The 19358-nt window shown below is 34.4% G+C and overlaps 2 protein-coding genes across 8 annotated transcripts in view; one reads left to right on the top strand and one right to left on the bottom strand.

Moving 5' to 3' along the window:
* ATRX (ATRX chromatin remodeler) overlaps window positions 1-19358 on the bottom strand; it is a 237155-nt gene that overhangs the window by 187211 nt on the left and 30586 nt on the right. The window lies entirely within an intron of this gene.
* Window positions 15953-16261, top strand: CYSTM1 (cysteine rich transmembrane module containing 1). Its single transcript, XM_072956706.1, has one exon. It carries the CDS (start codon window positions 15953-15955, stop codon window positions 16259-16261), a length of 309 nt encoding a protein of 102 aa, XP_072812807.1.

Genomic DNA, 19358 nt, shown 5'->3' on the forward strand with positions numbered 1-19358 from the left:
AATATATTCATAATAGCCAAAAAGTGGAAAGTACCCAAATGTCATCAACTAATGAATGAACAATGGAATATTATACCTCAATAAAAAGGACTGAAATATTCATCCATACTAAAACATGGACAAACCTTGGAAGCATTATGCTAAAGACAGACACAAAATCTTACATATTATTCCATTTATATATGTAAAATGTCAAAAGTAGGCAAATCCACAGAGGCAGAAAGTAGATTAGTGGCTGCCAGGGAATGGAGGAAGGGGGGAATTGGGAGGTATGAGTTATCTTTCTGGGGCAATGAAAATATTCTAAAATTAGAAAGTGGTGACAGTTGTACTATATTGTGAACTTACCAAATATTTTTAACTGAACTATATATACTAAAATGGTTTAAATGGTGAATTTTATTTTATGTGAATTTTATCTCAGTAAAAAATGCAAACTAGAGGAAGGAATTCAAGAATGTATATACCTATTTACATAAGAACTTGTGCATTCACCTCCAAAAAATCCATAACCAAAATTTAATAGGCAAACTAACCTGAAAATAGAGATAAACATTCTTATTATATTAAAAAATACTCAATTCCTAGTAGATAAATGAACAGAAACCATAATGTTTTAAAAAAGGGAATACAACTGGGTAACAAAAAACTGAAAGAGAAAATACTTCAACCTCATTAATAATCAACAGACTGCACATTAAAACACTGAATCAAGTAACATCTGTCAGGCCTTTATGGGTCAGACACCACCCGAATTCAATCAGGGTGCTGGGCCCCAAGTCCAGTGTCCCCGCTGTATCATTTTCCTATGTTTGGTTAGGAAGAACTCAAGATATCCAGGGAAGGAAAAAGAAATGAGATATAATAAGCATACTGCAAGTAAAGATCTTGTGCGGGATTTTGCTTGTTCTGGTGGAAAGGGTTGTTTTACAAAATATTGAAATAAACGTGATTCTGCAATACAGGTACCAAGAGGGTATGGTTTCTAATTTTTGCCATGACCTTCCGTTGGAAAAAAGTCAAGTGTACAAAAAAACTGAATCATCAAGTCCCTCAGTGTCCTTAATCTTCAACTACAGAATGAAACCAGAGGAGAAGATGCAACATGTCAACCCATGGCACACAAAATTCCTGATAACCAAAAGTTAAAAATAATAATGGACTATGTCATTCTATATCTTGTCCTATCAATAGATTACCAAAGGATGAAAAACTTGCTCTTTAGAAATGAAAGGAGTACAGCAAAACAGCATAATGGTGATTATCCCATTCATTCCTAGAATTCACAGAAATCCAACCACAAAGCCAGTAATCACATGAATTCATGCTGTACCTGAACAAGGTCAGGACTATGGGTAAGTCAGTGAAGCCCAATAACAGTACCAACATATGCAAAAATAACAAGATAATACAATCCAAAGAACTTTTTTGTTCTGTCAAGGACAGCATTTTTAGGCATAAACATGTTTGTATAATATAAATTTTAAGACGAGCTAGAAGTTCAGTGGTGAAAAAAGGATTAATACCTAAAAAACTCTGCCCATTAATTTGAGAAATCTTCTCTTTAAGGGCAGATGTGAGTTTTGGAAATGGCCAAATATCATTTAAAGCCAAATACAGTGAATAATGAAAAATTATCAGGTGAGTTAAAATTAGCTTTTGCCAAAATCCAAAGTATGTCTGAAGACCTATTTTCTTGCATGCCTTCTAATTGGTTACAAAAAGAGCGTTCTCAAAATGTCCTCAGGAATAACATCATCATTGGTATCAGTATGGCCTCCAAAAGTGACTATTTAGAAGGGAAACATTCATTCATTTATAAAAGCTCTGATGTCAGCCTTTAAAATCTGCCTCACCATTCTAGTCATACTTTGGAGATGGTCCTTCGAATTGAATCTTATTTGTGAAAATGGTATTTTAAGCACACCAAATGAACTGTTTAAAAGGCAGCACTTATCAGTCCTTTTGTAAACTGAAGAATCTTTTCTTAAGGCAAAACTGCACACATTAGCTTATCAGTTTCATAATTGTGAACTATTACAAATTATTTTTATAAATTCCAGCCATGGTTGTCAATTTCTTCCTCCCTCTATTGAAATGTGAAGCTGACTCAAGCAGTACTATACATTACTTAACTCTGGGTCCTAGGTAAAAGTTCTTAAAATGACCTTTAAGAATGGTTAAAAATCTCCATTGAAGAAGATTATGTTCAGCCTTCATGATCACAGACACACAATTATAACATGGGCTTGATGCAAATGACCAGCGAGATCTGATCTGCGTATCTTCAAGTTGATCAAAAAAAAAATCTAAATTCCTAATGTAAGCTAACCATATCATGAATGACTGGATTTCAAAGAAGTTTTGAGTCCTACTGTAAGTGTTTTTAACTATGGGCCATGTTCTTTGCCTTGAATGTTTTACTACTTTTTTTCCACGAAGAATTGTGGAGTTCCAAAAATTATTAGTGCTTCACCTCTTTGTAATATTATTTTGGAGAAATATATACATAGGGGAACTAGTCTTCTTTTTTAAACTTTTCATTTTGAGATAAGTGTAGGTTCACAAGCAAAGATCCCGTGTATCTCTTACCCAGTTTTCCACAGTGGTAACATCTTACAAAACTATTTTTCATTTTCACCCAGTCATCTACCTACTGCTATAGATGTGTTGCTGTCTTTAAGGCCTAGCAATGGACCATAAAGAACCTCTGAGATTTGGGTACATGATCATGAGTATATTGACCAAAAATGGTCTTTAGAAAAATCATTGGTAATTAATTTTAAATTTCTGTTCACTTCATGATTGTTTAAAAACTGAAAAGGAAGAGTAAAATTGTCTCTGTCCACAGATCACATCTTATATGTAGAAAACGTTAAAGATAATCAAAAGAAAATTCTGAGACAATTAGTAAACGAATTCAGTAAAGTTAGTGGACATAAAATTAACATACAAAAATCAGCTGCATTTCTATCACTAACAATGAACACTCCAAAAAGGAAATTAAGAAAACAATTCCATTTACAATAGCATAAAGAAGAATCAAATATTTAGGAGTAAGTTTAACCAAGGAGGTGAAAGGCTTTATGCATGAAAAACTGCAAAACAGCAGTATTTTCACTGCTGAAAGAAATTAAAGACATAAATAAATGGGAAAATGCCCCATGTGCATGAGTTGGAAGAGTTAATATTGTTAAGATGACAATACTATTCAAAGTGATCTACAAATTCAATTCAACCCCTACCAAAATCCCAACAGCTTTTTTGCATAAACAGAAAAACCCATACTAAAATTCATGAGGAAACCTTAAGGAATTCTGAATAGCCAAAACAACTGTGAAAAAGAACAAAAGTAAACAATTCACAGTTCTTTATTTCAAAACTAACTGCATAAGAAACAAGGATTTACTGTCTAACACAGAGAACTATATTCAGTATCTTGTAATAACTTATAATGGAAAATAATCTGATATATATTTAACTGAAAACATATATATACAACTGAATCACTTTGTTGTACACTTAAAACTAACACAATATTGTAAGTCAATTATACTTCAATTAATAAAACTAATTGCAGAGCTAAAATAATCAAAATAGTGTTGGTGCTGGCATATGGATAAACATATAGACCAATAGAATAGAAAACCCAGAAATAAATCCTTGCATATATATGGTCATTGATTTTCAACAGGGCTGTCAACAACAGTCAATGGGGAAGGAACAGTCTTTTCAACAAGTGGTGCTGGGAAAACTGGATATACACATGCAAAATAATGAAGTGGATCCTTGTCTGACTCCACATAGAAAAACTAACTCAAAATTCATCAAAGACCTAAACATAGTGGCTAAAACTATTAAACTCTTAAAAGAAAACAGAGGAGGAACCTTCATGACATTGTAACTGGTGATGCTTTCTTGAATGACACCAAAAGCACAGGCAACAAAATAAAACAATAAACCAGATTTCATCAAAATGAAACACTTTTCTGCATCAAAGGACGCTATCAAGAGAGTGAAAAGATGACCCACAAAATGGGAGAAAATATTTCCAAATCATATATCTGAAATGGTACTGATATCCAGAATGTGTAAATAAATCCTACAACTCAACAACAAAAATCCAAATAACCAAATTCAAAAATGGACAAAGGATTTGAATAGATATTTCTCCAAAGAAGACATACAAAAATCCAATAAATACACAAAAAGATGCTCTACATCACTAGTCATTAGGGAAATACAAATCAAAACCACAATGGGGTAACACTTCACACCTGTTAGGAGGCTATTATCCCAAAAAAATAATAAAAGAAAAGGAAAAGGACAAGTGTTGGTGAGGATGTGAAGAATCTGGAACCCTGTGCGTGATGCTGGTAGGAATATCAAATGATGAATTCACTGTGAAAAAACAGTACAGCAGTACTTCAGAAAGAGAAACATAACATTACCATAAGATCCAGTAATTCTACTTCTAAGTAGATATTCAAAAGAAATGAAAGCTGGGACCCAAATAGATAGTTACACCATCAACGTTCATACTAGCATTATTCACAAGAGCCAAAAAGGTTTATTTCCACCTTTCTGTCCATCAACAGATGAATTGATAAATAAAATACAGCATACACATGGAATAAAAGAAATGATATTCCCTAAAAAGGAATGAAATTCTGATACGTGCTATACCACAGATCAACTATGAAAACATTATGGTAAGTAAAATAAGTCAGACACAACAAAAGGACAAATATAGTACAATACCACTTAGATGAGGGTCTTAGGGTAGTCAAATTCATACAGACAAAAAGCAGACTAGAGGGCTGGAGAAGGGAGGGAATGTAGAGTTACTGTTTAATGGGAACAGGTTCTGTCTTGAAGATGATGAAAAAGTTCTGGAATGGAGAGTGATGATGGTTACACAGGACTGCCAGTGTACTTAATGTCACTGATTTGTAGACTTTGAAATTGTTAAAATGGCAAATTTTTAAAAAGACCTGTGATATATCACGCAAATATTAAAAGAAAATTGGTGCCATGTCTGGTCACTAAAGCTATAAACAAAGATATGTACAAACTGCAGTACTGCTTCTATTAGAGAAAATTTGGAAATAACCTAATTATCTAAAAAAAGCAGGATGGACAGATTATATACTCACATGATAGAATACTATACAGCAGTTAAATGAATGAAGCAGAGCCATATGAACCAATATAGATAGATCAAGAAATAGTTCAAATGGGACTTAAGCTTTATCTACAATATTCTAGTAATTTAATTTAAAAGCCTAAAGGAGGTATAATTAATTTTAATTAGCATATTATGTGAGTAATAAAGTTATTTAGATTGCAGGAAGTGCCTGAGGATTCGTGGATGGAGCAAGTCTGCACCTCCTGGTTCAGGGGAATGGGAGCCAGGGGTGACAAGGGATTAATAAGCAAAGCACATCTCTCAGAATCAGGTGCCCTGCTTCCTACATTAGACCCTGTTCCCAAGGCCAACCATGGCTACCATTCAGTAGCTAGTAAAAAATGGCTTTCTTGAATATATGAAGGAAGAGTAAAAGCTTTGAGGAGTATATGAAGGAAGCAGGCGTGAGACTGGCACTGTGAAAAATGGGTGCAATGGCCAAGCAAGATTATGTCATCACTTCTGACAGCAAAACTCTCACTGTAAAAACTGAGAGCATCTTGAAAACAGTTTTCTTGTAAACTGGAAGAGAAGTTTTAAAAAACTACAGCTGATGTGAGAAAAACTCAGACTGTCTTCAACTTAACAAAGTTGCATTGGTTCAACACCAGGAATCATAAGAGAAGTAAAGTTCAATAAGAAAAGCGGAAGGTAGGAAATTAATGATAGAATGTGTTATAAACAATGTCACCTGTATGAGGATCTATGAAAAGGTATAAAAATTCCAACAACACTTTAAAGAGGAATTAGCTGTTAAACAAGCTCAGCTGGATGAGCAAATCTTCACAATACTTTTTCTCATTACTGTGTTCAATTATCTATCACAAACATTTAACATGCAACTATTTCCAACTGTGGGCTTTAATCAAAATCATCCCTACATAGAAAATGCTAAAGACACCACCAAAAAAACTACTAGAGTTTATCAATTTTGTAAAGTTGCAGGATACAAAAGCAATATACAGTAATCTGTCACATTTCTGTACAATAACAAAGAAATATCAGAAAGAGAAATTAAGAAAACAATACCATTTACCATCGCATCAAAAAGAATAAAATACCAGGAATAAATCTAAATAAGGAGGTAAAATATTTGTACTCAGAAAACTATAAGACACTGATGAAACTGAAGACAACACAAGCAAATGGCAAGATATACCATGTTCGTGGACTGGAAAACTTTACATTTGTTAAAATGATCATACAACCCAAAGCAATCTACAGATTCAATGAAATCCCTATCAAAATACCAATGGAATTTTTCACAGAACTAGAAAAAATAATTCTAAAATTTGTGTGGAAACCCAAAAGAATCAAAATAGCCAAAGCAACCCTGAGAAAGAAGAACAGAGCCAGAGGCATCACAATCTCTGATTTCAGACTATACTGCAAAGCTACAGCAATCAAACAGTAAGGTACTGGCACACACACAAAAAAACAGACATACCGATCAATGGAACAGAATAGACAGCCAAGAAATAAATCCAAGTGCTTATGGTCAATTAATCTATCACAAAGGAGGCAACAATATACAATACAGAAAAGACAGGCTCTTCAAAAACTGGTACTAGGAAAATTGGACAGCTATACGTAAAAGAATGAAATTAGAACATTTTTTCATATCATATATAAAAATAAATGTGAAATGGACTAAAGACCTAGATGTAAGGCCAGAAACCATAAAACTCCTAGAAGAAAACATAGGTAGTATATTGTTTGACACAAATTATAGCAATTTTTTTTTGATCTGTGTCCTAAGGCAAAGGAAACAAAAGCAAAAATAAACAAATAGGACCTAATTAAACTTAAAGGCTTTTATAGAGCAAAGGAAACCATCAACAAAACGAAATGGCAACATACAGAATGAGGGAAAATATTTGCAAATGATATGACTCATAAAAGGTTAATATCCAAAATTTATAAACAGCTCATGCAACTCAGTATCTAAAAAAAAAAAAAAGATCAAAAAATGGGTAGAAAACCCAAACAGATATTTTTCTAAAGAAGATATACAGGGGGCCAACAGGCACATGAAAATATGCTCAACATCATTAATCAAAAAAAATGCAAATCAAAACCACAGTGAAGAACCCAATCAAAACATGGGCAGAAGACCTAAACAGACATTTCTCCAAAGAAGAAATATAGATGGCCAACAGACACATGAAAAGATGCTCAATATCACTAATTCACAGATAAATGCAAATCAGAACTACAATGAGGGACCACCTCACACCAGTCAGAATGGCCATCATTCAAAAGTTTACAAATAACAACTGCTGGAGAGGGTGTGGAGAAAAGGGAACCCTCCTATACTCTTGGTGGGAATGTAAACTGATGCAGTCACTGTGGAAAACAGTACGGAGGTTCCTAAAAAAACTAAAAATAGACTTGCCGCATGAACCAGCATGCCCACTCCTGAGCATATATCTGGAGGGAATGCTAATTCAAAAAGATACATGCACCCCAAAGTTCACAGCTGCCCTATTTACAGTAGCCAAGACATGGATGCAACCTAAATGTCCACTGACAGCTGAATGGATAAAGAAGCTGTGGTATATACACACAATGGAATACTACTCAGCCATAAAAATAGAATGAAATAATGCCATTTGCAGCAACATGGACAGACCCAGGGATTATCATACTAAGTGAAATAAGCCAGAGAGAGAAAAATACCCTATAGTATCACTTATGTGGGGACTCTAAAAAAAAAAGTCACAAATGAACTTATTTTAAAAACAGAAACTGACTCACAGATATAGAAAAAAAAATTATGGTTACCAAAAGGGGAAAGGGGGTAGGGGAGGGATAAATTAGGAGTTTGGGATTAGCAGAAACAAGCTACTGTATATAACATAAACTACAAGGTCCTACTGTAATAGCACAGGGAACTATATTCAATATCCTATAACAAACCATAATGGAAAAGAATACAAAAAAGTTTAGATACATATATGTGTAACTGAATCACTTTTCTGTACACCAGAAACTTGCATAACATTGTAAAACAACTATACTGCAATTAAATGGAAAAAAAAACAATGAGATGTCGCATTGCACCTGTCAGAATGACTATCATCAAAAGTAACACAAACAACAAATGCTGACAAAGATGTGGGAAAAAGGGTGCCCTTGTACACTGTTGGTGGGATTGTAAATTGGTTCAGCCACTATTAAAAAAAAACAGCATGGAGGTTCTGCAGGAAACTAAAAACAGAACTACCATATCATACAGCAATTCCAGTCCTGAGCAAGTATCTAAAGAAAATGAAAATGCTGATTTGAAAAGATTTATGTACCCCAAAGTACAGAGCAGCATTTTTCACAACAGCCAAGAAAATGGAAGTAACCTAATTTCCAACAACAAATGAATAAAGAATGTGTATATATGTGTGTGTGTGTGTATATATATATATATATATATATATATATGTATATGTATATGCAATGGAATACTTCTCAGCCATAAAGAATGAAAATTTGCCTTTTGCAAAAACATGGATGGACTTGGAGAGTATTATGCTTAATGAAGTAAGTCAGAGACACAAATATCATGTGTGGGATCCAAAAAATAAAATAAATGAATATAACAAAAAGAAACAGACTTAACAGTATAGAGAACAAACTAGTGGTTACTAGCAAGGAGAGGGCACGGGGAAGGGCAAAATAGGGATGGGGATTAAGAGGTAAAACTAGTATGTGTAAAATAAATAAGTTACAAGGATATATTGTACAGAAAGGGAATATAGCCAATATTTTATAGTAACTTTATAGGGAATATATATGCAATAAAATATTCTTAATCAGTATGCTATACACCTGAAACTAATATAATATTATAACTCAGCTATACTTCAATAAAAGAAAATTAGGACCATTCCTTTGGTTAACAGATTAATGTTTTTGTGCTAACCAAAAATAAATAAATAAGGCAATGCAAAACACATTACTTTGCTCTGGTTCCCTTACAGAAACCTGAAAAAAACTGTGAACATTTTCATTTAAAAAGTAAATACATGAAGAAATAAACATGACAGTATAACTTACTAAATGCTATAAAAAGTGTTAAATGTGATACCTTTTTTTAACCTATCAAATAAGGGGGAAAAAAAGACTACTCATTGTAGAACAAGGTGCTATGAGACACTCTCAAAAATGGCCAATGGTAATACAAGTATTTAGAAAACAATTTGACAATAAGCCTTTGATCCCATCTTGAATAATTCTGCCTCTTTTTATTTATACAGAGAAAATAATTCTAAGTAATAATTTTAATCACAGATGTTGATCTATGACTTATCTGCAATAGCCAAAAAAAAAAAACTATAAATAGCTAAAATGCACAATAACGGCTAACAGGCACAATACAAGTCATACAGTATCATACCAACAATTAAAAATAATTCAAAAAAGTTCAACTACAATATGAAAAACAGTTCATGCTACAACGTTAACCAAAAATAGCAAAAGAAATTGAACATAAAGTATAATCACAACTAATAAAAATATTACAATAAAATGGCACTCAGAAATGTTAATAGTGAATGTTACCTAGAAAAGATTTCAGGTAATACTTTTTCTTCTACCTTTTTGTGATACAATAAATTCACTGCTTTGATGCTGGAAAAGGTCTATCTTCCTTTTTAATTCATGTAATTTTATATTTCATAAATGAAGACTGGACATGTCTGACTCAAACTAAGTTAAAAGTTGAAAACAACATTTTCCTAAGATTTTTTTCAAGGTAATCCACTTCCATTCCACAAATTAGTCATAAATGTAAGGGGTTTTCTTTAGGTTTAAAATTATCATATGTGTTTACAACATATTATGAAACAGCTTATGTATTTGTTAGTATCTATAACTTCATTTATAAATTAAATAATAATACACAACTGACTTTTCACTAATCCTAGAGATTCTTCCCATGCTTCCTTTTTTTGCTACAAGTTTACTATTCATTTAAGTGTTGAAAATCTCCTAAATTATGTCCTTATTCAGGTAAAATGGTAAGAAATCCTTTCAAAAGCTGTCCAGTATTAACTATGTAAGTATACTTTATTAAAAAAAACCTACTTGTCTATAAAATGTTCATATCTTGATTTTACTCCCAAATGTGATACAGGTCCATACAAGTTTCTACTGTGCCAACGAATATCAACCACTGGAAGAACAAGTTTTAGGGTAAATGGTGGAATTTTACTTAGTCCACATTGTCTTGGGTTTCTTTACACAACCCTGACAAATTTTAATATGCATTTTATACACACTTGCCTGATTTAAACCTCATGAGAATTTTATTACAGGAAACTGAGGCTCAGAAAGGCACTTATTTGCTAAATACAATAAGGGAATTAAATAATTTGCACTTGCAACTACTAATTGGATAATCAAGAATTGTACCTCCAACCAAAGCCTACCCTATGCTGCATCCCTTAAGGGAACTGAAGACACAGCGACTAATATGACTTACCTTACATAATAGAAAACTCATTATCCTCATGGGTAATCCTCAAAACTCAGAACACTTAAACAGACTAAGGATAAACTAAGATGTCCAGAAAAGTGCTTTCAGTTACTTCAACATACTTCTCTGAAGTTTTTCACCTTTGTTCAATGCTACCTGTTATTATTTTACATATGTTCATTGATTTTTTTAATTTTTAATAAAAACACTTCATGAACACATTAAATTACCTGAGTTTAGTTTTACTACTCATGCTTTATCTACTGTGCTTACCACACTATCCTTACTTGTATGCAGCAGCAACTAAACATAAGGTGCTAACAATAAGCAAAACAAATCATTTTAAAATCAATTCATAAAACTTCCAACTGAAATTAGAACCTGATCCTCACAAAGATCAAGACCTTAAAGATGTTACACAAGCATTTCAAACAAAAGAGCACCCCAAAAAAGCCAGACAGCTATGTCATTTCATATAGGTTCATTTATTTATAAAAAGACAAAAAAAACAAAACCTAACCAGTCAGCACCAATAGGTAAGGATCTTAGAAGTCCTTTCTCCCATGCTTATAAGAAAAAAGATGAATAAATTGGAAATGAATAACTTATCTTAGATCCATTAGTGAACTGAGGTCACAGCACAAATCAAAATTAAAAAAACTGGAGAGACTGGCAGTTACAGAGAATCACATAAGAAGTGGGAACACTTCAACAGTAACTAATGAATTGTTGGAGGTCAAGTATGGATCAGCTTGAGAGTTAACAAATTCTGGGGTACCAGTTTGGGCGTGGTGGCACACTCTCTTGATTTTTACCTCCAGGAGCCTCACAAGGTTTTCAGGTTTCCATGAGGAAGATCCGAGGAAAATTCTCTTATGCCTTGAGCAAGGGAGGCGGAAAAGTAACCACACTAAAATACGCCCAGAGCATTCTCTTCTTAACAAAGTCATGCCCTCAAAGTAAACTATTTCACCAGAGCATTATCTACCTGGAGGAAGAGAAATCTGACAACCTCAGAAGACTCTAGCTTTCCTGTCTCACCTAAGTTAAGGAGGGAAAGGCTAAGTAACACTTCTTTTTTCCCATTTTTTTTAAAATTGAAGTTTAGTCAGTTTACAATCTTGTGTCAATTTCTGCTATACAACATAATGTTTTCAGTCATACATATACATATATATATTCCTTTCATTTTCTTTTCATTATAGGTTACTACCAGATATTGAATATAGTTCCCTGTGCTATACTGTAGAAACTTGTTGTTTATCTATTTTAATATAGTACTTAGTATCTGCAAATCTCAAATTCCCAATTTGTTCCTTCCCACCCACTTCGCCCTCCTCATAGCCATATGTTTATTTTCTATGTCTGAGTCTGTTTTATAGATACATTAGTGATTTTTTTTCAGATACCACATATGAGTGATATCATATGGTATATTTTTTCTTTCTGGCTTACTTCACTTAGACTGATGATCTCCAGGTCCATTCATGTTGCTGCAAATGGCAATATTTTATTCTTTTTCATGGCTGAGTAGTATTCCACTGTATAAACATATCACAGGTTCTTTATTCAGTCATCTGTCGATGAACATTTAGGTTGTTTCTATGCCTTTGCTATTGTACAGTACATGTATCTTTTTGAATTAGAGTTCCATCTGGATATGCGCCCAGCAGTGGGATTGCTGGATCATATGCTAAGTCTAAATGTTTTTTAAGGAATCTCCATACTGTTTTCCATAATGGCTGCACCAAGCTACACTGTGACCAACAGTGTAGGAGGGTTCCCTCTTTTCCACACCCTCTCCAGCATTTATCATTTGTGGACATTTTATATAGCCATTCACTTCTAAAAGTCATAGCCCAGGGACTCAGGACCACTTAAAAAACAGATGTAATTCATAAGATTACAAATCACTTTCCCTCCCCAATTCCTGGAATCAAGTATAATAACACTAAATTATAAGTGAGAAAGCTACAAGATACAGACTCTGTTTAAGAAGGAATGTTTAAGGAAACCCAAGGACAAAAGGGAAGGAGAAAAAAAAACCCTAAAACAAAGAAACTAGATGAAATAAAACCTGTGGCACCTATAGCTACAGCCAACATTAAACACAGTCCAGTTCCTAGCCAGATTAAATAAAATAAATTAAATTAAATAAAAGCTCACACTAAAAGCTTCAGCTCCTATTACTAGAAACATCACATCCAGCTTTCAAAAAAAATTACAGGTCCCACTGAAAAGCCAGAAAAAAAAATACAATCTAAAGATACAAAGAGAGGATCAAAACTAACTTACAGAAGACACAGATGTCTGGAATTATCAAATACAGGAACTTAAAATAACTATGACTAATAGAATAAGGACTCTAATGGAAAAAGTAGGCAATGTGCAAGAATAGCTGGGTAATGTAAGCAGAGAGATGAAAACTTGAATAAATAAACAAAATAAAATGCTATAAATCCAAAACTCCATAAAAGAAAAAGAGAATGCCCTTCATGGGCTTATCAATAGACTGGACAGAGCCAAAGAAAGAATCATGAGACTGAAGAGGAAAGAATCAGTGATGATGATGACATGTGAATAGAAACTTTCTGAACTGGAATGCAAACAGAAAAAAGAAGACATAAAACGAACAGAAAAACTAATAACCGTAGGACAATTACTGAAGTTTAACATAAACGTAATGGGAATACAAAGGAGAAGAGGGAAAACAGCAGAAGAAATGTTTGAAATAAAAATGATGGAAATCCTTCCAAAATTAATTACAGATACCATAGATGCAGGATACAAAGCACGATAAACACCAAATACCTACACCTACCTATATCACATGGAAACAACAGAAAACCAAAGACAAAAAGAAAAATCTTTTTCAAGGCCAGAAGAAAAATAAATTCTTATTTATACAGGAATAAAGATAAGCATTCCACCTGAAATGTTGTCAGAAACCATGCAAGCTGTAAGAGTGGAGTGAAATATTTAAACTGCTGAGGAAAAAACAACCCACCAAGCTTCAATAATGTATCCTGCAAAATGATCCTTCAAAGGTGAAAGAAAAATAAAGACTTTCTCAGACAAACAAAAACTGAAGGAATTTGTTGCCAGTAGATCTCACTTGCAAGAAATGTTTAAAGTTCTTTGGAGAGAAAGAAAATTATATAGGTCAGAAATACAAATCTACATAAGGAAGGAAGAGCATGAGAGAAGGAACAAATGAAGGTAAAATAGCATCTTTTATGTTTCTTATTCTTAACTGACCTAATAACTAACTGCTCAAACTAATAATAGCAAAAAATGCATTAGGTGATTAGAGCTTACAGAGGAGAGGAGTTGAGAATATTGCTATAAGGTATCTACACTACTTGCAAAGTGGTATAGTGTTATTTGAAAATAGACTTAGACTAGTTTTAAATATACATGGCAAACTATAAGGCAACCAATAAAATTTTTTAAAGAAGTATAATTTGTACGTTAAAAAGGAAAGAAAAGGAAATCACATAAAGTGTTCAATTAAAACCAAAGGCAATACCAAAACCAGGCAAAGACACAACCCAAAAAGACAATTACAGACCAATATCACTGAGGAACATAGATGCAAAAATCCCTGCCTAAGTATTAGCAAACAGAATCCAACAGCACATAAAAGAGATTATACATCATGACCAAGAGGGGTTCATTCCAGGGACACAAGGGTGGTTCAACATACGCCAAATCCATCAATGTAATACATCACATCAACAAGAGAAAGGACAAAAACCACATGATCATCAACAGAGGCAGAAAAAGCATTTCATAAAATTCAATGCCCATTTATGATAAAAAAAACTCTCACCAAAGTGGGTATAGATGGAACATATCTCAGCATAATAAAAGCTATATATGACAAACCTACAGCCAGCATAGTACTCAACGGTGAAAAAATCAAAAGCTTCCCACTAAAATCTGGGACAAGACAAGGATGCCCACTACCACCACTCCTAGTCAACACAGTCTTGGAAGTCCTAGCCACAGCAATCAGGCAAGAGAGAGAAATAAAAGGGATCCAAATTGGAAAACAAGAGGTAAACAAAAAGCACATGAAAAAATGTTCAATATCACTAATTATCAGAGAAATGCAAATCAAAACTACAATGAGGTATCACCTCACACCAGTCAGAATGGCCGTCATTCAAAAATCCAAAAATGACAAATGCTGGAGAGGCTGTGGAGAAAGGGGAACCCTCCTACACTGCTGGTGGGAATGCAGTTTGGTGCAGTCACTATGGAAAACAGTGTGGAGATTCCTCAAAAGACTAGGAATAGACTTACCATATGACCCAGGAATCCCACTCCTGGGCTTGTACCCAGAAGGAAATCTACTTCAGGATGACACCTGTACCCCAATGTTCATAGCAGGACTATTTACAATAGCCAAAACATGGAAACAACCTAAATGTCCATCAACAGGTGACTGGATAAAGAAGATGTGGTATATTTATACAATGGAATACTACTCAGCCATAAAAACCGACAACATAACGCCATTTGCAGCAACATGGATGCTCCTAGAGAATGTCATTCTAAGTGAAGTAAGCCAGAAAGAGAAAGAAAAATACCATATGAGATCGCTCATATGTGGAATCTAAAAAACAAAAACAAACAAAAACAAAGCATAAATACAGGACAGAAATAGACTCATGGACAGAGAATACAGACTTGTGGTTACCGGGGGGGGGTAGAGGGTGGGAAGGGATAGACTGGGATTTCAAAATTGTAGAATAGATAAACAAGATTACACTGTAATGCACAGGGAAATATACACAAAATGTTATGATAAATCACAGAGAAAAAAATGTGACAATGAGTGTGTATATGTCCATGAATGACTGAAAAATTGTGCTGAACACTGGAATTTGACACAACACTGTAAAATGATTATGAATCAATAAAAAATGTAAAAAAAAAAAACCAAGAGGTAAAAGTGTCCCTATATGCAGATGACATAATACTATATAAAGAAAGCCCTAAAAGGTCCACACAAAAACTACCAGAAATAATTGAAGAATTCAGCAAGGTAGCAGGTTACAAGATTAATGTACAAATATCAGTTGCATTTCTTTACACTAACAATGAATCAACAGGAAAAGAAAGAAAGAATCTCCTTTAAATAGCACCCAGGACATCAGGCGTGCCTCTACTCTTCACTCGCTCCATAGCAGGTGCGGCGTGACTTTTGAGGTCTCCTCTGATCCCGTTGGGTCCCAACCAAAGCAGTGCCCAGCAGATTCATAGAGAAGAGAGTCTGCAGGTACCTGATGAACCAAGGGAACCCTCCACCGTATCCAGGCCCCGGCCAGATGGCCCCATACCCACCTTATCCACAACAACCAATGGGGCCTGCGGCCTACCCTCCAGGACCTGTGAATGGACCCTACCCACCTCCTCAGGGATACCCCAGCCAAGGATACCCACAGTACAGCTGGGAGGGCGGATCTCAGGAGCCTCCTAAAACCACAGTGTATGTCATGGAAGACCAAAGAAGGAATGACCTGGGCACATCTACCTGCCTCACAGCCTGCTGGATTGCCCTCTGTTGCTACTCTCTCTGGGACATGCTCAACTGACAAGCCCAGCTCTCCAGTTCTGCCACCACCACTGACAAATGTGCCTGCCCAATACTGATTGCTGAAATCAATGACTAGCTCTGCACAGACACTTCTACATTCAAAACAGCGGGATTCTAGATTAGCAGGGGTTGCTGCTGTTTAATTCAGTGACTTGGTCTTTTTAATGTTCAAAATCCATTTCTTATTGGCCTTTCACAAATGTGCTAAATGACTTTAATTTTTTTGACCAAAGGCTTAGTTATGAAATATATATTTTTAATTTTAAAATTATATATTCAAGGTAGTGGCATGATGTAATATACCACTGAATGACTGACTTCCCTGCTAACATCCTGTATCTTTCAATAAATTTGTCTAAATCTCAAAAAAAAACCAAAATAAAATAAAAAATAAAATAGCACCCAAAGCAATAAAATACCTACGAAAAAATCTAATGAAGGAGGTGAAAGTCTTATACACGGAGAACTATAAAACACTGATTAAGGAAATTAAAGAGGACTTTAAAAAATGGAAAGATATCCCATGCTCCTGGACTAGAAGAATCAATATTGTTAAATGGTCATACTGCCCAAGGCAACCTACAGATTTAATGCAATCCCTATCCAATTACCCAGGACATTTTTCACAGAACTAGAACAAATCATAATAAAATTTATAGGGAACCACAAAAGACCTAGAATTGCCAAAGCATTACTGAAGAGAAAGAAAGAGGCTGGAGGAATAACCTCTCCCAGACTTCAGACAATACTACAGAGCTACAGTCATCAAGATAGATGCTATTGGTACAAAACAGATATATGAACCAATGGAACAGAAGAGAGAGCCCAGAAATGAACCCACAAACTTCGACAAAGAAGACAAGAACATACAATGGAATAAAGACAGTCTCTTCAGCAAATGGTGTTGGGAAAACTGGACAGCAGCATGTAAATCAATGAAGCTAGAACACTCCCTTACACCATACACAAAAATAAACTCAAAATGGATCAAAGATTTAAACATAAGACAAGACAAAATAAACCTCCTAGAAGAAAACATAGGCAAAACATTATCTGACATACATCTCAAAAATGTTCTCCTAGGGCAGTCTACCCAAGCAATAGAAATAAAAGCAAGAGTAAACAAATGGGACCTAATTAAACTTACAAACTTCTGCACAGCAAAGGAAACCGTAAGTAGAACAAAAAGACAACCTACAGAATGGGAGAAAATTTTTGCAAACGGTGAAACCAACAAAGGCTTGATATGCAGAATATATAAGCAGCTCATACGACTTAAGAAGAAAAAAACAAACAACCCAATCCAAAAATGGACAGAAGACCTAAACAAGCAATTCTCCAAGGAAGAAATACAAATGATCAATAGGCACATGAAAAAATGTTCAGTACCACTAATTATCAGAGAAATGCAAATCAAAACTACAATGAGGTGCCACCTCACACCAGTCAGAATGGCCACCATTCAAAAGTCCACAAATGACAAATGCTGGAGAGGCTGTGGAGAAAAGGGAACCCTCCTACACTGCTGGTGGGAATGCAGTTTGGTGTAGCCACTGTGGAAAACAGTATGGAGATTCCTCAAAAGACTAGGAATAGACATACCATATGACCCAGTCATCCCGCTCCTGGGCATATATCCAGAAGGAACCCTACTTCTAAAGGACACCTGCACCCCAATGTTCATAGCAGCATCTTTACAATAGCCAAGACATGGAAACAGCCTAAATGCCCATCAACGGATGACTGGATAAAGAAGATGTGGTATATTTATACAATGGAATACCATTCAGCCATAAAAACCGACAACATAACACCATTTGTAGCAACATGGATGCCCCTGGAGAATGTCATTCTAAGTGAAATAAGCCAGAAAAACAAAGAAAAATACCATATGAGATTGCTCATATGTAGAATCTAAAACAACAAACAAACAAACAAAGCATAAATACAAAACAGAAACAGACTCATAGACATAGAATACAAACTTGTAGTTGCCAAGGGGGCGGAGGGTGGGAAGGGATAGACGGGATTTCAAAATTTAGAATAGATAAACAATATTATACTGTATAGCACAGGGAAATATACACAAGATCTTATGGTAGCTCACAGAGAAAAAAATGTGACAATGAATATATATATATGTTCATGTATAACTGAAAAATTGTGCTCTACACTGGAATTTGACACAACATTGTAAAATGATTATAAATCAATAAAAAATGTTTAAAAAATGTTAAGAAAAAAGAAAACCACAAAGGCAAAAAAGATTAAAAAGGAAAACAAGTGCAATGAATAAAAAAGTTATATACGTAGTAGATAATAATCCAACTATATCAAAATTCACTTTAAATGTGAATGATCTGAATACACCAACTAAGAGTCAGTGAGTCAGACTGTCAAGTGGATACAGTCAGGTGTCAGAGTGGACTAAAACTAAGATTCAAATATATGCTATCTACAAGAAGCCCACTTTAAACATAAAGACATGATTATAAACAAAGGGATGCCAAGGGAAATGGGGAGCTGTTTTTTATAGAGTATAGAGTTTCAGTTTCACAAGATGAAAAATTTCTGGAGATTCGCTGCACAGCAACATAAAAATATACTTAACCCCATTGAAATGTACACTTAAAAAGGTTTATGTTAATTATGTGCATTTTATCACAAAAAGCAAAGAGATATCTATTCAAGTCCTTTGTCCACTTTTCTTTAATTCAAGTACAGTCAATTACAATGTGTTAATTTCTGGTGTTCAGCACAATTTCCCAGTCCTGCATACACATACATATATTCGTTTTCATTTTTTTCCATTAAAGGCTATTACAAGATATTGAGCATAGTCCCCTGTGCTATACAAAAGAAACTTTTTTAAAATTACATATAGTAGCTAACACTTTGTCCACTTTTTAACTGAGCTGTCTTTTTATTCCCGAGTTGTAAGGGTTCAAATTATATGTATCTTTCTTTTGTTGCCTGTGTTTTTTGCATCTTATTTAAGAGACCATGGCCAAATTCAAGGTCATGAAGATTAGCCCTTATGTTTTCTCCTAAGAGTGTCACAATTTTAGCTCTGAAATTTAGGTATTTGATCCAAT

The sequence above is a fragment of the Vicugna pacos genome, chromosome X, assembly GCF_048564905.1.
Source record: "Vicugna pacos chromosome X, VicPac4, whole genome shotgun sequence".
Taxonomy (NCBI): domain Eukaryota; kingdom Metazoa; phylum Chordata; class Mammalia; order Artiodactyla; family Camelidae; genus Vicugna; species Vicugna pacos.